The 12957-nt window shown below is 49.3% G+C and overlaps 1 protein-coding gene across 1 annotated transcript in view; it reads left to right on the top strand.

Moving 5' to 3' along the window:
- The window catches only part of LOC140430797 (mixed lineage kinase domain-like protein), a 99072-nt gene extending 87119 nt beyond the window's left edge, over window positions 1-11953 (top strand). Inside the window, exons 10-11 of the mRNA XM_072518496.1 lie at window positions 5921-6058; window positions 11692-11953. Coding sequence (XP_072374597.1) covers window positions 5921-6058; window positions 11692-11753 — 200 coding nt within the window. The 3' untranslated portion in view covers window positions 11754-11953. The remainder of the gene's footprint in view (window positions 1-5920; window positions 6059-11691) is intronic.
- The last annotated feature ends 1004 nt before the right edge of the window (window positions 11954-12957 follow it).

Raw genomic sequence — 12957 nt, 5'->3', positions numbered from 1 at the left:
TATCCAAAATTGAAAACCAGTTAGTCAGCAACATGAACTCAGAAGACTACTGTGCTACCTGCCTGGTTCTCTTCGACTGCCTGGTGGTAAACCATTCCCTCTCTGTCTGTATGCTCCTAACCTGCAGTGTGAGCAGCCTCCGGGAGGAGAGGACATAGTGGTATTGTCACTGCACTAGTAATCCAGGGTAATGCTCTGAGTGCCGGGGTTCACATCCTGCCATAATAGGAACAAAGAACAAAATGGTAGAACTTGGAGTCAAAAAAGAAAAAAAAAAAAATCAGGAATTATAATTCTAATGATGATCATTTCTGCTGTCCTTACTTGTGACTCCAGATCCACAGTAATGTAGTTGACTCTTAAAGGCCTTGTGAAATGGCCCCACAAGCAACTCGGAGGTGTATTAAACCACTAAAAGCCTCAAAGAAATGAAACCGGATGGACCACCCGACATCACCCAAGTACTGAAAACAATAACTAGCATCCTCTTTACTAACATCTGGGGCTTGTACCAAATTGGGAGAACTGTCTCGCAGACCAATCAAGCAACAACCTGAAACAGTCATCCTCACAGAATTGAACATTACAATGTCCCAGACACTACCATCAAAATTCCTGGGTTCGTCATGTCCCACCGACAGGAGCAGAAATGTGCAGCCCATTGTTATGCAGTTGAGGGGAAGTTGCCCTGGGAGTCCTCAACATCAACTTTGGACCTCATGTGCCTCATAGCACCAGGTCAAACTTGGAAAGATACCTTCCATTGTGTTGTGTGGCACTAAAGCAATGCGAAATGGGATGGATTTTGAACAGTTCTAGCAAGTAAGGGCTGGGAATCCACGAGGTGCTGTTGGCCATCAGTAGCAGCAGGATTGTACTCAGCCACAATCTGTAACCTCATGGCCCAACATATCCCCCACTCTACCATTACCACCATGCCAGGGGATCAACCCTGGTTCAAAGAAGAATGTGGGAGAGCATGCCAGGAGCAGCACCAAGAAATGAGGTGTCAACCTGATGAAGCTAAAGTACAGGATTACTTACATGCCAAACAGCATAAGCAGCAAGTGATAGACAGAGCTATGTGATCCCACAACCAAGTGATTAGATCTAGGTCCTGCAGTCCTGCCACATCTAGCTGTGAATGGAGGTCCCCAGCATCACAGATGCTAGTCTTCAGCCAATACGATTCACTCAGTGATATCAAGAAATGGTTGAAGGCACTGGGTACTGCAAAAGCTATGGACCCTGACCATACTCAAGCAATAGTACTGAAGGTTTGCATTCCAGAAATTGCTGCACCCCTAGTCAAGTTGCTCCAGTACAGCTACGACACTGGCATCTACCCAGCAATGTGGAAAATTGCCCAGGTATGTCCTACATCACCTACAGGTATGTGATCTTTATCCCGTTTAAAACCAGGACAAATCCAACCCAGCCAATTCTCGCCTCATCAGTCTACTCTCAATCAACAATAAACTAATGGAAGGGGTCATCAACAGGGCTATCAAGCGACACTTCTTTTTTTTTAAACAAACAATTTTATTGAGGTATTTTTGGCATTGTAAACAGCAACAATATACAGTAGTGTGCAAATATCAATTTAAAAAAAACATAGTGCAAATACCAACTCCTCTCTCGCAAACAAACCCGCCTATTCTTCCCCCCTACTCTACGCTGTTCTCTGCCCGCCCCCCCTCCCCCCCGACGATTAATTCTCCGCAAAGAAATCGATGAATGGTTGCACCTCCAAGCGAACCCCGATAGTGATTCTCTTAAGGCGAACTTAATTTTTTCCAGGCCGAGAAAGCTCGACATGTCCGAAAGCCATACTTCGGTCTTTGGGGGCTTGGAGTCCCTCCAGGCCAACAGTATTCATCGCCGGGCTACCAGGGAAGCAAAGGCCAGAACGTCGGCCTCTATCCCCTCCTGGACTCCCGGATCTTCCGAGACACCAAAAATTGCCACCTCTAGACTCATCGCCACCCTTGTTTTCAGTACCTGGAACACGACGTCCGCAAATCCCTGCCAGTAACACCTGCGTTTTGGACATGCCCAAACCATGTGAACATGGTTCGCTGGTCCTCCCGCACATCGAGCACACTTGTCCTCCAGCCCAAAAAATTACTCATCCGGGCCACCGTCATGTGGGCCCGGTGGACAATCCTGAACTGAATCAGGCTGAGCCTGGCACTTGTTGCGGTTGCGTTTACCCTCCTCAGAGCGTCCGCCCATAAGCCACCCTCTAACTCCCCACCAAGCTCCTCCTCCCACTTGAGTTTCAGTTCCTTGGTCTCTGTGTCCTCTGATCCCATAAGCTCTTTATAAATATCCGAGACTCTCCCCTCGGATCCCCCTCGGTGGAAGGCGTGGAAAGGATGTTACCTGTCTACGTACGAAAATCCGCACCTGCAAGGACCGAAAGTAATTTCCCCTTGCCAGCCCGATTTTCTCCTCCAGCGCCCTCATGCTCGAGAAGCTCCCTTCCAGGAACAAGTCGCCCATCCTTCCCATCCCAGCCCTCCGCCACGCTCGAAACCCGCCGTCCATTTTCCCCGGGGCAAATCGGTGGTTGTCACATATTGGGGATGAAACCGACGCTCCCACTTCCCCCGTATGTTTCCTCCATTGGCCCCAAATCCGCAGAGCCGCCACCACTACAGGGCTGGTGGAGTACCTGGCCAGCGGGAGTGGCAGAGGAGCCGTGACCAGGGCTAGGTGCCCCTGCATGAAGCAGCCTTCACCCGCTCCCAAACCGACCCCGTACCCACCATCCATTTCCTTATCATGGCTATGTTAGCTGCCCGGTAGTACTTGCTGAGGTTCGGCAATGCGAGTCCCCCCTCACTACGGTTCCTTTCAAGCATCCCCTTCTTTATCCGTGGGGACTTCCCCGCCCAAACAAATCCCAGGATGATTTTATTGATCCTTTTAAAGAAGGACCGCGGATTGAAAATAGGGAGACACTGAAAAATAAACAGGAATCTCGGGAGGATCGTCATCTTCACCGTCTGCACTCTCCCCGCTAGTGACAGCGGGAGCGCATCCCATCTCCGAAGCTCACTCCTCATTTGCTCCACCAGTCTGGTCAAGTTCAACTTGTGCAGCCTGCCCCAGTCCCGCGCCACTTGTATCCCTAAGTACCTGAAACTGTCCCCAACCAGCCTAAACGGCAGCTCCCTCAGCCTATTCTCCTGACCTCTCGCCTGCACTACAAACAACTCGCTCTTTGCCATGTTCAATTTATACCCCGAAAAGCGGCCAAATTCCCTTAAGATTTCCATAATCCCGTCCATCCCTGCCACTGGATCCGACACGTATAAAAGCAGGTCATCCGCGTAGAGCGAGACCTTGTGTTCTGCCCCCTCCCCCCCTGACCATTCCTTTCCAGCCCCTTGCAGCTCTCAGAGCAATTGCCAGCGGTTCTATGGCCAACCCAAACAGTAATGGAGAGAGGGGGCATCCCTGTCTTGTCCCGCGGTATAATCTCAAATATTCGGATGTCGTCCTGTTCGTCCTTACACTAGCCTCCGGGGCCTGATATAGCAGTCTAACCCAGTTCACAAAGTCTTCCCCGAACCCAAACCGTCCCAGCACCTCCCATAGATAGTCCCACTCAATCCGGTCAAAAGCCTTTTCGGCATCCATTGCCACCACTACCTCCACCTCTCTGCCCTCCGGGGGCATCATAATCACATGAAGCAGCCTTCTTAGATTGGCTACCAGCTGCCTGCCCTTTACAAACCCTGTTTGGTCCTCCACAATCATGACCGGTATACAGTCTTCGATTCTGAACACCAGGATCTTAGCTTCAACATTAATCAGGGAGATTGGCTTATAGGACCCACATGCTTCCGGATCTTTATCCCGTTTCAATATCACAAGCGACACTTCTTAAGCAATAACCTGCCCACAGACACTCAGTTTGGGTTCCGCCAGGGCCACTCAGCTCCTGACCTCATTAAAGCCTGGGTTCAAATTTGGACAAAAGAGATGAATCCAGAGGCGAGGTGAAATTGACCGGCCTTGATGCCAAGGTTGCTTTTGACCAAGTGTGGCATCAAGGAGCCCTAGCAAAACTGGAATCAATGGGAATCAGGGGGAACAGCTCTCCACTAGTCGATGTCATACCTCTCACAAAGGAAGGTGGTTGTGATTGTTGGATGACAGTCACCTCAGCTCCAGGACATCAGTGCAGGAGTTCCTCAGGGTAGTGTCTTGGGCCCAACCATCTTTAGCTGCTTCATCAATGACCTCCCTTCCATCATAAGGTCAGATGTGAGGATGCTCAGCACCATTTGCGACTCCTCAGATAATGAAGCAGTCCATGTCCAAATGCAACAAGATCCAGGCTTGGGCTGACAAAAAAACAAGTAACATTCAGGCCACACAAGTGCCAGGTAATGACCATCTCCAAAAATATAGAATCTAACCGTCGTCCATTAACATTCAATGGCATGAACATTGCTGAATCCCCCCACTGTCAACATCCTGGGGGTTATCATTGACCAGAAACCAAACTGGACTGCCATATAAATTTGTGGCGATAAAAGCAGGTCAGAGGTTAGGAATCCTGCGGTGAGTAACTCAACTCCTGACTCCCCAAAGCCTGTCCATGATCTACAAGGCACAAGTCAGAAGCGTGATGGAACACTCTCCAATTGCCTGGATGAGTGCAGTTCAACAACACTCAGAGCTCAACACCATCCAGGACAAAACAGCCCACTTGATTGGCACACCATCTGCAAACATCCATTTTGTCCACCATCAACACACAGTAGCAGCAATGTGTACCATCTATGAGAGGCACTGCAGTAAGTCACTAAGGCTCCTTAGTAAGCATCTTCCAAAACCACTACCATCTGGAAGGATAAGGGCAGCAGACACATGGGAACACCACCACTTGGAATGTTTCCTCCAAGCCATTCATCATCCTGACTTGGAAATATATTGGCGTCCTTCACTGTCGCTGGGTCAAAATTTTGGAACTCTCTCCCTAACAGCATAGTGTGTACACTTACATCACATGGCCTGCAGCAGTTCAAGATGGCAACTCACCACCCACCTTTTCAAACACAATTAGCGATGAGCAATAAATGCTAGCCTAGATAACAAAGCCCACATCCCTTGAATTAACATAAAAATTGTTATTTCCATGTGGTTTCTCTGCCTTGTGGATTCCAGCCCTTAAAATCATTCCAGCCCCCACCCATGTTCTGAAATCCAGAGCTCAAGCTTATACTGTCAGTGACACTTCCTGCAGGTGCGTTTGTCTAGGATAAATGATGGGTCTATGACTTCCCACATTCCACGGGATGCAATTCCACATGGCCGAGCTGACTGCTATATCTTAACTTTTAGAAACTACTTTTTGTAAATAGAATTACTTACCAGTTACTCACCAACCAGCTTCTTCCTCTGTACAGAAATAAGAACCAAGTACTGGAGTCAGAAGAAGGTCTACAAACTTCCAGCTGCTCACTCTGTAAAGGGGCACTCTGTGAAAACCGCATGAGAGCTCTATATTAGCCAAGACTTAGATGAGTCAGCTCTGATAGAAACAAACAAAAAGCTCTGCTAGAAACTGGATTAAGCTAGCCACCGAATTAACTAAATACAGCTGGCCTCTCTTCGGAAGCCTGTTTATCCTTGCTTAAGGCTAGATTCAGAAATTTAAACTTAACTAGTACTTTTTTGTGAAATGCGAATTGCAAACTCCCTCATTCACCAAATCCCAGTTGCTCACTCTGTAAAGCTGCCCTCTTTAGAGACTCCATTGGGCATGAGGTAGAGTGGTCTCAGGGCAGATTCATGCTGCAAGCGTAGATAAGGAACTTGGTCATATTGAAATGCAGTCAACAGCCTCTACATTATACCGAGTCACGAGAAGTGGCTTAAAGTCCATCATTTTCTTGAGCAGGTTTTACCGACGAAGAAATCCACCGAAAGGTCTGTGAAAAAATGCAAGAGCCTCTGCCCAGCGACTGTCCCAACGACCTGCGGGAGCTTATTGATGAATGTCGTGCCTATGACCCATTTGAACGACCTAAAGCTGGAGGTAAGTGGTGCTTTTACAGCGAAGGCAGTGAACAGGCAGTTCAGCTAAACTGCAGGCAACATATTGATGTTGTTCTGCTCGTGCACTGCAAGGGTGTATGTTTAGATCCACTTTCCACAGCAGGGAGTATCTGCAGGTGCCTCGAGCGGAGGTCTACAGTCCATCTCCTGAATGGCTCTCCTGACATAATAACAGATGCAGACAGGTGTATGGGGGGGGGGGGGTGCAGCTGGCAGGGGGTTGCCACCTTGGTTTGCCAACTCTCCAGGATTGTCCTGGAGTCTCCAAGAATTAACGATTAATCTTCAAAACGCAGCTGTCAGTAATCTGGGAGTTCATTTAAAAATATTAGAGCCCAGGAGAAAGGCTGCTTTATTGGCAAGCAGGAATCATCAAAGCCAGTGAGAATGTGAATACATTGGAGAGGAAAAGATGCAAGAAATTAGTTCCTGGATGAAGAGCTTAAGTTGCGAAGAGATATTGGAGAGACTGGGACTGTTCTCATTAGGCAAAGTTGAGGGGAGATTTGAAAGACGTGTTCAAAGTCATGGGTCTGATCAGAGCAGATAGAGAGAAACTGTCCTCATTCATGGAAGGATCGAGAAATAAAAGGCACACATTTAAAGCAATTGGTAAATGCAGCACTGACATTACGAGAAAAACCTTTTTACACAGTGAATGGTTAGGATCTGGAATGCATTGCCGGAGAGGATGCCCAACCCAGTATTCAAGCTGAGATTGCTTCTTAGTTTCCATGAGGTGTGGCATATGGTGTGAGGGGCTTTGTCTGATTCCTAACAGGAACTCACCAAGGCTCCTGAGGCAGCACCTTCCAAACTCATGACCATTACCGCCTAGAAGGACAAGGGCAGCAGATACATGGCAGCACCACCACCTGGAAGTTCCCCTCCAAGTCACTTATCATCCTGACTTGGAAATATAGCTGTTCCTTCACTGTCGCTGGATCAAAATCCTAGAACTTCCTCCCTATCAGCACTGTGGGTGTACCTGCAGTGGTTCAAGAAGACAGCTTACCACCACCTTCTGAGGTGCAGTTAGTGATGGGCAACACATGGCCCAGCCAGCGAAGCCCGCATCCCATAACAATGATTTTTTTTAAATAATGGGTGTTTAAAATTATTTATGGGATTTGAGTGTTGCTGACAAAGCCAACATTTTTTCCCCATCTCTAATTGACTAGGTTGTGGTAAGCTGCCTTCTTTTAAAATCATTTTTTATTCAAGGTTTTGATAAAATATCAATAACAAAATGAGAAAGAAAAAAGAACCCAACAGGGTTAAGTACAAAACACAATCTAAAAAAGCAACCCTCCTTACCCCCTCCCCACTGTACATAAATAATAAATTAACATTAACACCCCGACTTAACAGAACAGGTGTATACACCCCCTCAGACCGTCCAGTGTAAATAACATAAACAAAAATAAAGTAACCCCCCGAGCTGCTGCTGCCATTGACCAATGTCTATCGTTCTGCCAGAAAGTCAAACAACGGTTGCCACCGCCTAAAGAACCCTTGTACCGACCCTCAAGGCGAATTTCACCCTCTCCAATTTAATGAACCCTGCCATATCATTGATCCAGGATTCCACGCTTGGGGGCCTCGCATCTTTCCACTGAAGGAGAATCCTTCGGCGGGCTACCAGGGACGCAAAGGCCAGAATTCTGGCCTCTTTCGCCTCCTGCACTCCCGGCTCCTCTGCTACCCCAAATATTGCGAGCCCCCAGCCCGGTCTGACCCTGGATCCTACCACCCTCGACACCGTCCTCGCTACGCCCTTCCAAAATTCCTCCAGCGCTGGGCATGCCCAGAACATATGGGTGTGGTTTGCTGGGCTCCCTGAGCACCTAACACACCTGTCCTCACCCCCAAAGAACCGGCTCATCCTTGTCCCGGTCATGTGTGCCCTCTGCAGCACCTTAAACTGTATGAGGCTGAGCCTCGCGCACGAAGAGGAAGAGTTCACCCTCCCCAGGGCATCTGCCCACGTCCCCTCTTCGATCTCCTCTCCCAACTCCTCCTCCCACTTACCTTTCAACTCCACCACCGCGCCCTCCTCCTCCTCCTGCATCACCTGGTAAGTTTCCGAGATCTTCCCCACTCCCACCCCCCCCCCACCCCCCGAGAGCACCCTGTCCTATACCATGTGTGGCAGTAGCCGCGGGAATTCCACCACCTGCTGTCTGGCAAACGCCCTTACCTGTAAGTACCTGAAGGTGTTCCCTGGGGGGAGCCCGTACTTCTCCTCCAGCTCATGAACTTCCTGTCCACAAACAGGTCCCCCAGCGTTCGTATCCCTGCCCTGTGCCACCCCGAAAACCCTCCACCTGTTCTTCCTGGGGCGAACCGGTGGTTCCCCCACAATGGGGTCCACACCGAGGCCCCAACTTCCCCCCCTATGCCGCCTCCACTGCCCCCAAATTTTGAGGGCCGCCACCACCACCGGGCTCGTGGTATACCTCCTTGGAGGGAGAGGCAGCGGCGCCGTTGCCAGCACCCCCAGATTCATAACCACACAGGACGCCGCCTCCAGCCTCTTCCATGCAGCCCCCTCCCCCTCCATCACCCACTTGCGCACCATTGTCGCATTGGCGGCCCAGTAGTACCCACAGAGGTTGGGCAGTGCCAGCCCCCCCCCCCCTATCCCTACTCCGCTCCAGGAACACCCTTCTCACCCGCGAAGTCCCTCGCGCCCACACAAACCCCATTATACTCCTGTTAACCTGCCTGAAAAAAGCCTTCAGGATAAACACAGGGAGGCACTGGAACAGGAACAAAAACCTTGGGAGCACCGTCATTTTGATTGACTGCACCCTACCCGCCAAGGACAGCGGCAACGCGTCCCACCTCTTGAACTCCTCCTCCATTTGCTCCACCAGCCTTTTAAAGTTAAGCCTTTGCAGGGCCCCCCAGCTCCTGGCCACCTGGACCCCCAAATATCTGAAGCTCCTCTCCGCCCTTTTTAGTGGGAGCTCGCCAATCCCCCTCTCCTGGTCCCCTAGCTGAACTACGAACAGCTCGCTCTTCCCCATATTGAGCTTGTACCCCGAAAAGTCCCCGAATTCCCTAAGGATCCTGATTACCTCTGGCATTCCTCCCACCGCGTCCGCCATATACAGCAGCAGGTCGTCCGCATAAAGCGACACCCTATGCTCCTCCCCACCCCGCACCAACCCCCTCCAGTTCCTCGACTCTCTGTGCCATAGCCAGGGGTTCAATCGCCAGTGCGAAGAGCAGGGGGGACAGGGGACACCCCTGTCTCGTCCCTCGGTGCAACCGAAGGTACTCGGACCTCCTCCTATTTGTGGCCACACTCGCCATCGGGACCTCATACAACAGCCTAACCCACCTGACAAACCCCTCCCCAAACCCGAACCTCTTCAGCACCTTCCACAGGTACCCCCACTCTACCCTATCGAAGGCTTTCTCAGCGTCCATTGCCACCACTATCTCCGCCTCCCCCTCCCTCGCCGGCATCATGATAACGTTCAAAAGCCTCCGCACATTCGCGTTCAACGGTCTCCCCTTCACAAACCCCCTCTGGTCATCATGGATGATCTGCGGCACACAATCCTCAATCCTCGTGGCCAAGACCTTCGCCAGCACCTTGGCATCTACATTTAGCAAGGAAATCGGTCTGTCAGACCCACATTGCAGGGGATCCTTGTCCCGCTTCAGGATCAAGGAGATCAGTGCCCGGGACATCGTCGGGGGTAAAGCCCCCCCCCTCCCTCGCCTCAATAAAGGTCCTAACTAACAGCAGGCCCAACAGGTCCATATATTTTTTATAGAACCCGACTGGGAAACCGTCCGGCCCCGGTGCCTTCCCCGCCTGCATGCTTCCTATCCCTTTGATCAGCTCCTCCAGCCCAATCGGGGCCCTCAGTCCACCACCAGTCCCTCTTCCAGCTTTGGAAACCTCAATTGGTCCAAGAAACAGCCATCCCTCCTCCCGTGGGGGCTCGGATCGGTACAATTCCTCGTAGAAGTCCCTGAAGACCCCATTGATGCCAACCCCACTCCGCACCACGCTCCCTCCCCTGTCCTTAACTCCCCCGATCTCCCTAGCTGCATCCCGCTTCCGAAGCTGATGCGCCAGCATCCGGCTTGCTTTTTCCCCATACTCGTAGACCGCCCCCTGGGCCTTCCTCCACTGCACCTCCGCCTTCCTGGTGGTCACCAGGTCGAATTCGGCCTGGAGGCTGTGCCTCTTCCTCAACAATCCTTCCTCAGGCTCTTCCGCATACCTCCTGTCTACCCTCACCATCTCCCCCACCAGCCTCTCCCTCTCCCCCCGCTCCTTGTGGGCCCTAATGGAGATCAGCTCTCCCCTCACCAAGTAAGCTGCCTTCTTAAACAACTGCAGTCCATGTGGTGCAGTTACACCAACAGTGTTGTTAGGAAGTTCCAGGACTTAGACCCAACGACAATGAAGTAACGGGGGATATAATTCCAAATCAAGGTGGGGCATAACTTTGGAGTAGAATTTGCAGATGCTGGTACTCAGGTAGATGTTGTGAGTTTGAAAGGTGCTGGTGAAGTGCCTAAGCAAGTTGCAGGATTGTAAATAGCACACCGTGTTAGCACTGTGGATCAATGGTGGAGGGAGTGAATGTTTAGTGGGGTTCCAATCAAGTGAGTTGCTTTGTTCTGCATGGTGTTGAGCTTCTGAGTGCAGTTGGATCTTCACTTACCCAAGCAAAGGGACAGTATTCCATTATAATCCTAACTTGTGCCTTGTGGTTGGTGAAAAGAAGTTGGAGAGGTGAGTTTGCTGCAGAAGCAAACTTACAGCCACAGTACTTATATGGTTGGTCCAGTTCCTTTTCTCGTCAATGGTAACTCTCAAGATGTTGACAGTGAAGGATTAAACCATTGTAATGCCATTGACCACCAAGGGAATATGGTTAGATTTTCTTGTTGGAACTAGTCATTGCCTTGTGTGACATTTGTGGCACCTGTGTGGCATGAATGTTACTTGATGCTTGGCAGCCCAAACCTGAATATTGTCCAAGTCTAGCTGCATGCGGGCACAGACTTCTGCAGTATCTGAGGAATCACAAAATGGTACTAATACTCATCAGTACTCTAGTTCCACCAGAGCCACGTAGTTCTTGGCATCATTAGAGCCTTGGGTTGAATAGAGACAAAAGAGCGGAACTCAAGCGGTGAGGTAAAAGTAGCTGCCCTTGACATCAAGACAGCATTTGACCAAGTGTGGCATTCAAGAGCCCTAATAAAATTGAACATTGTGCTATCATTAGCAAACATCCCCACTTGTAGCCTTATGATGAAGGGAAGGTCATTAATGGAGCAGTAAAGATGTTTGGGTGGAGGATACTATACAGTGAGTGAGTGAAACCCCTGACTATTTCTCATGCCTTGTTGCTGAGAATGTTTCCTTTAAGCTGCATGTGTGCGCACCCATACAAAAATTATGAAGATACCACCAGAGACCATGCACGAGCTGTCCACTTTCAGATATTGGCATGTGTGCATGTGCGTGTGGGCGTAAAAAAGATAAAGCTATCACACACTAAAGTCGGAGTGCAACAAAGAAAGTTTAAAGGGGTCATTGAACAGTATGTAAGGCATCCTCTCTTTCTTTTTCAGCTATTGTCGACAGGCTGAAGAACATTTTGAACAGAATCTCCACAGTAACCAACGAATCATGAGACTTAATCCTACTACCACCATGCTCCGCAATTAATGGCAGCCAGTTCCAGACCGTTACATTCGGACATGCATCGACTAAACTCATTCAGAATCTGGCTTTGCAGCGTGTCGATAGATTATCTGTGACCTCTCTCCTGCATATCCATTAAAGATGCAGCGGAAGTTACCCATTTGCAATAAAATGCTTCCTACTCGCCAACTGTCTATAAGATTAATTTCCTTTCTGTTCACAGATCGGTGTTTTCACAGGTACCTGCCTTATCCATTGGGCCTGAACTACTGAGCAATGCAGAGCACATCATTAGTTGTTTTATTATCAAAATAATCATCTCAACCTCTCAATTAGTTTCCACTCTGTAACTTTTAAAAAATAAATTTAGAGTACCCAATTTTTTTTTTTCCCAATCAAGGGCCATCCCAGCTGTAGCACTGAAAACTTTGTGCTCCAGAACTAGCTAGGTTCCTGGGCAAACTGTTCCAGCGCAGATATAACAGGCTTATAACCAAAAATGTGGAAAATTTCCCAAGAGTGGTCTCTCCACAAAAAGCAGGACAAATTGAATCCAACCAATTGCCACCTCAATCTATTCATCGGTAAAATGATGGAAGGTATTATCGACAGTGCAACCCAGCAGGAATGATTCAGCAAGTCTGTTTGGGTTCCAACATGGCCATATGGCTCCTGACCTCATTAGAGCCTTAGTTTGAATATGGACAAAAGAGCCAAACTCAGGCAGTGAGGTGAGAGCAACTGTCCATGACATCAAGGCAGCATTGGACTGAGTGTGGCATCAAGGATGCCTCGCAAAACTGAAATCAGTGAGAGTCAAGGGAAAAGCACTGATCACTGGTTCGAGTCTTACCGAGCAAAAGAAAAAGATGGTTGTGGTTATTGGAGGCCAATCATCGCAGTCCCAAGACATTGTTGCAGGAATCCCTCCATAATAAAGGTCAGAAGTGGGGAGGTTCGCTGATAATTGCAGAGTTCAGTACCATTTGTGATTGCTCAGTTACTGGAGAAACCTGCGTCCATATTCAGCAAGACCTGGACAACATTTAGGCTTGGGCTGTAAGTGATAAGTAACATTCGTGCCACACAAGTGCCAGACAACGGTCATCGGCAACAAAATAAATTCTTAACAGCTCTCCTTGACATTCATTGGTATTAACATTACTGAATTCTCCACAGTCAGCATCCTGGGG

Source organism: Scyliorhinus torazame, chromosome 10, assembly GCF_047496885.1.
Source record: "Scyliorhinus torazame isolate Kashiwa2021f chromosome 10, sScyTor2.1, whole genome shotgun sequence".
In the NCBI taxonomy this organism is placed as follows: domain Eukaryota; kingdom Metazoa; phylum Chordata; class Chondrichthyes; order Carcharhiniformes; family Scyliorhinidae; genus Scyliorhinus; species Scyliorhinus torazame.
The sequence above is the reverse complement of the archived record's forward strand: the minus strand, read 5'-3'. Positions and strand labels throughout refer to the sequence as shown.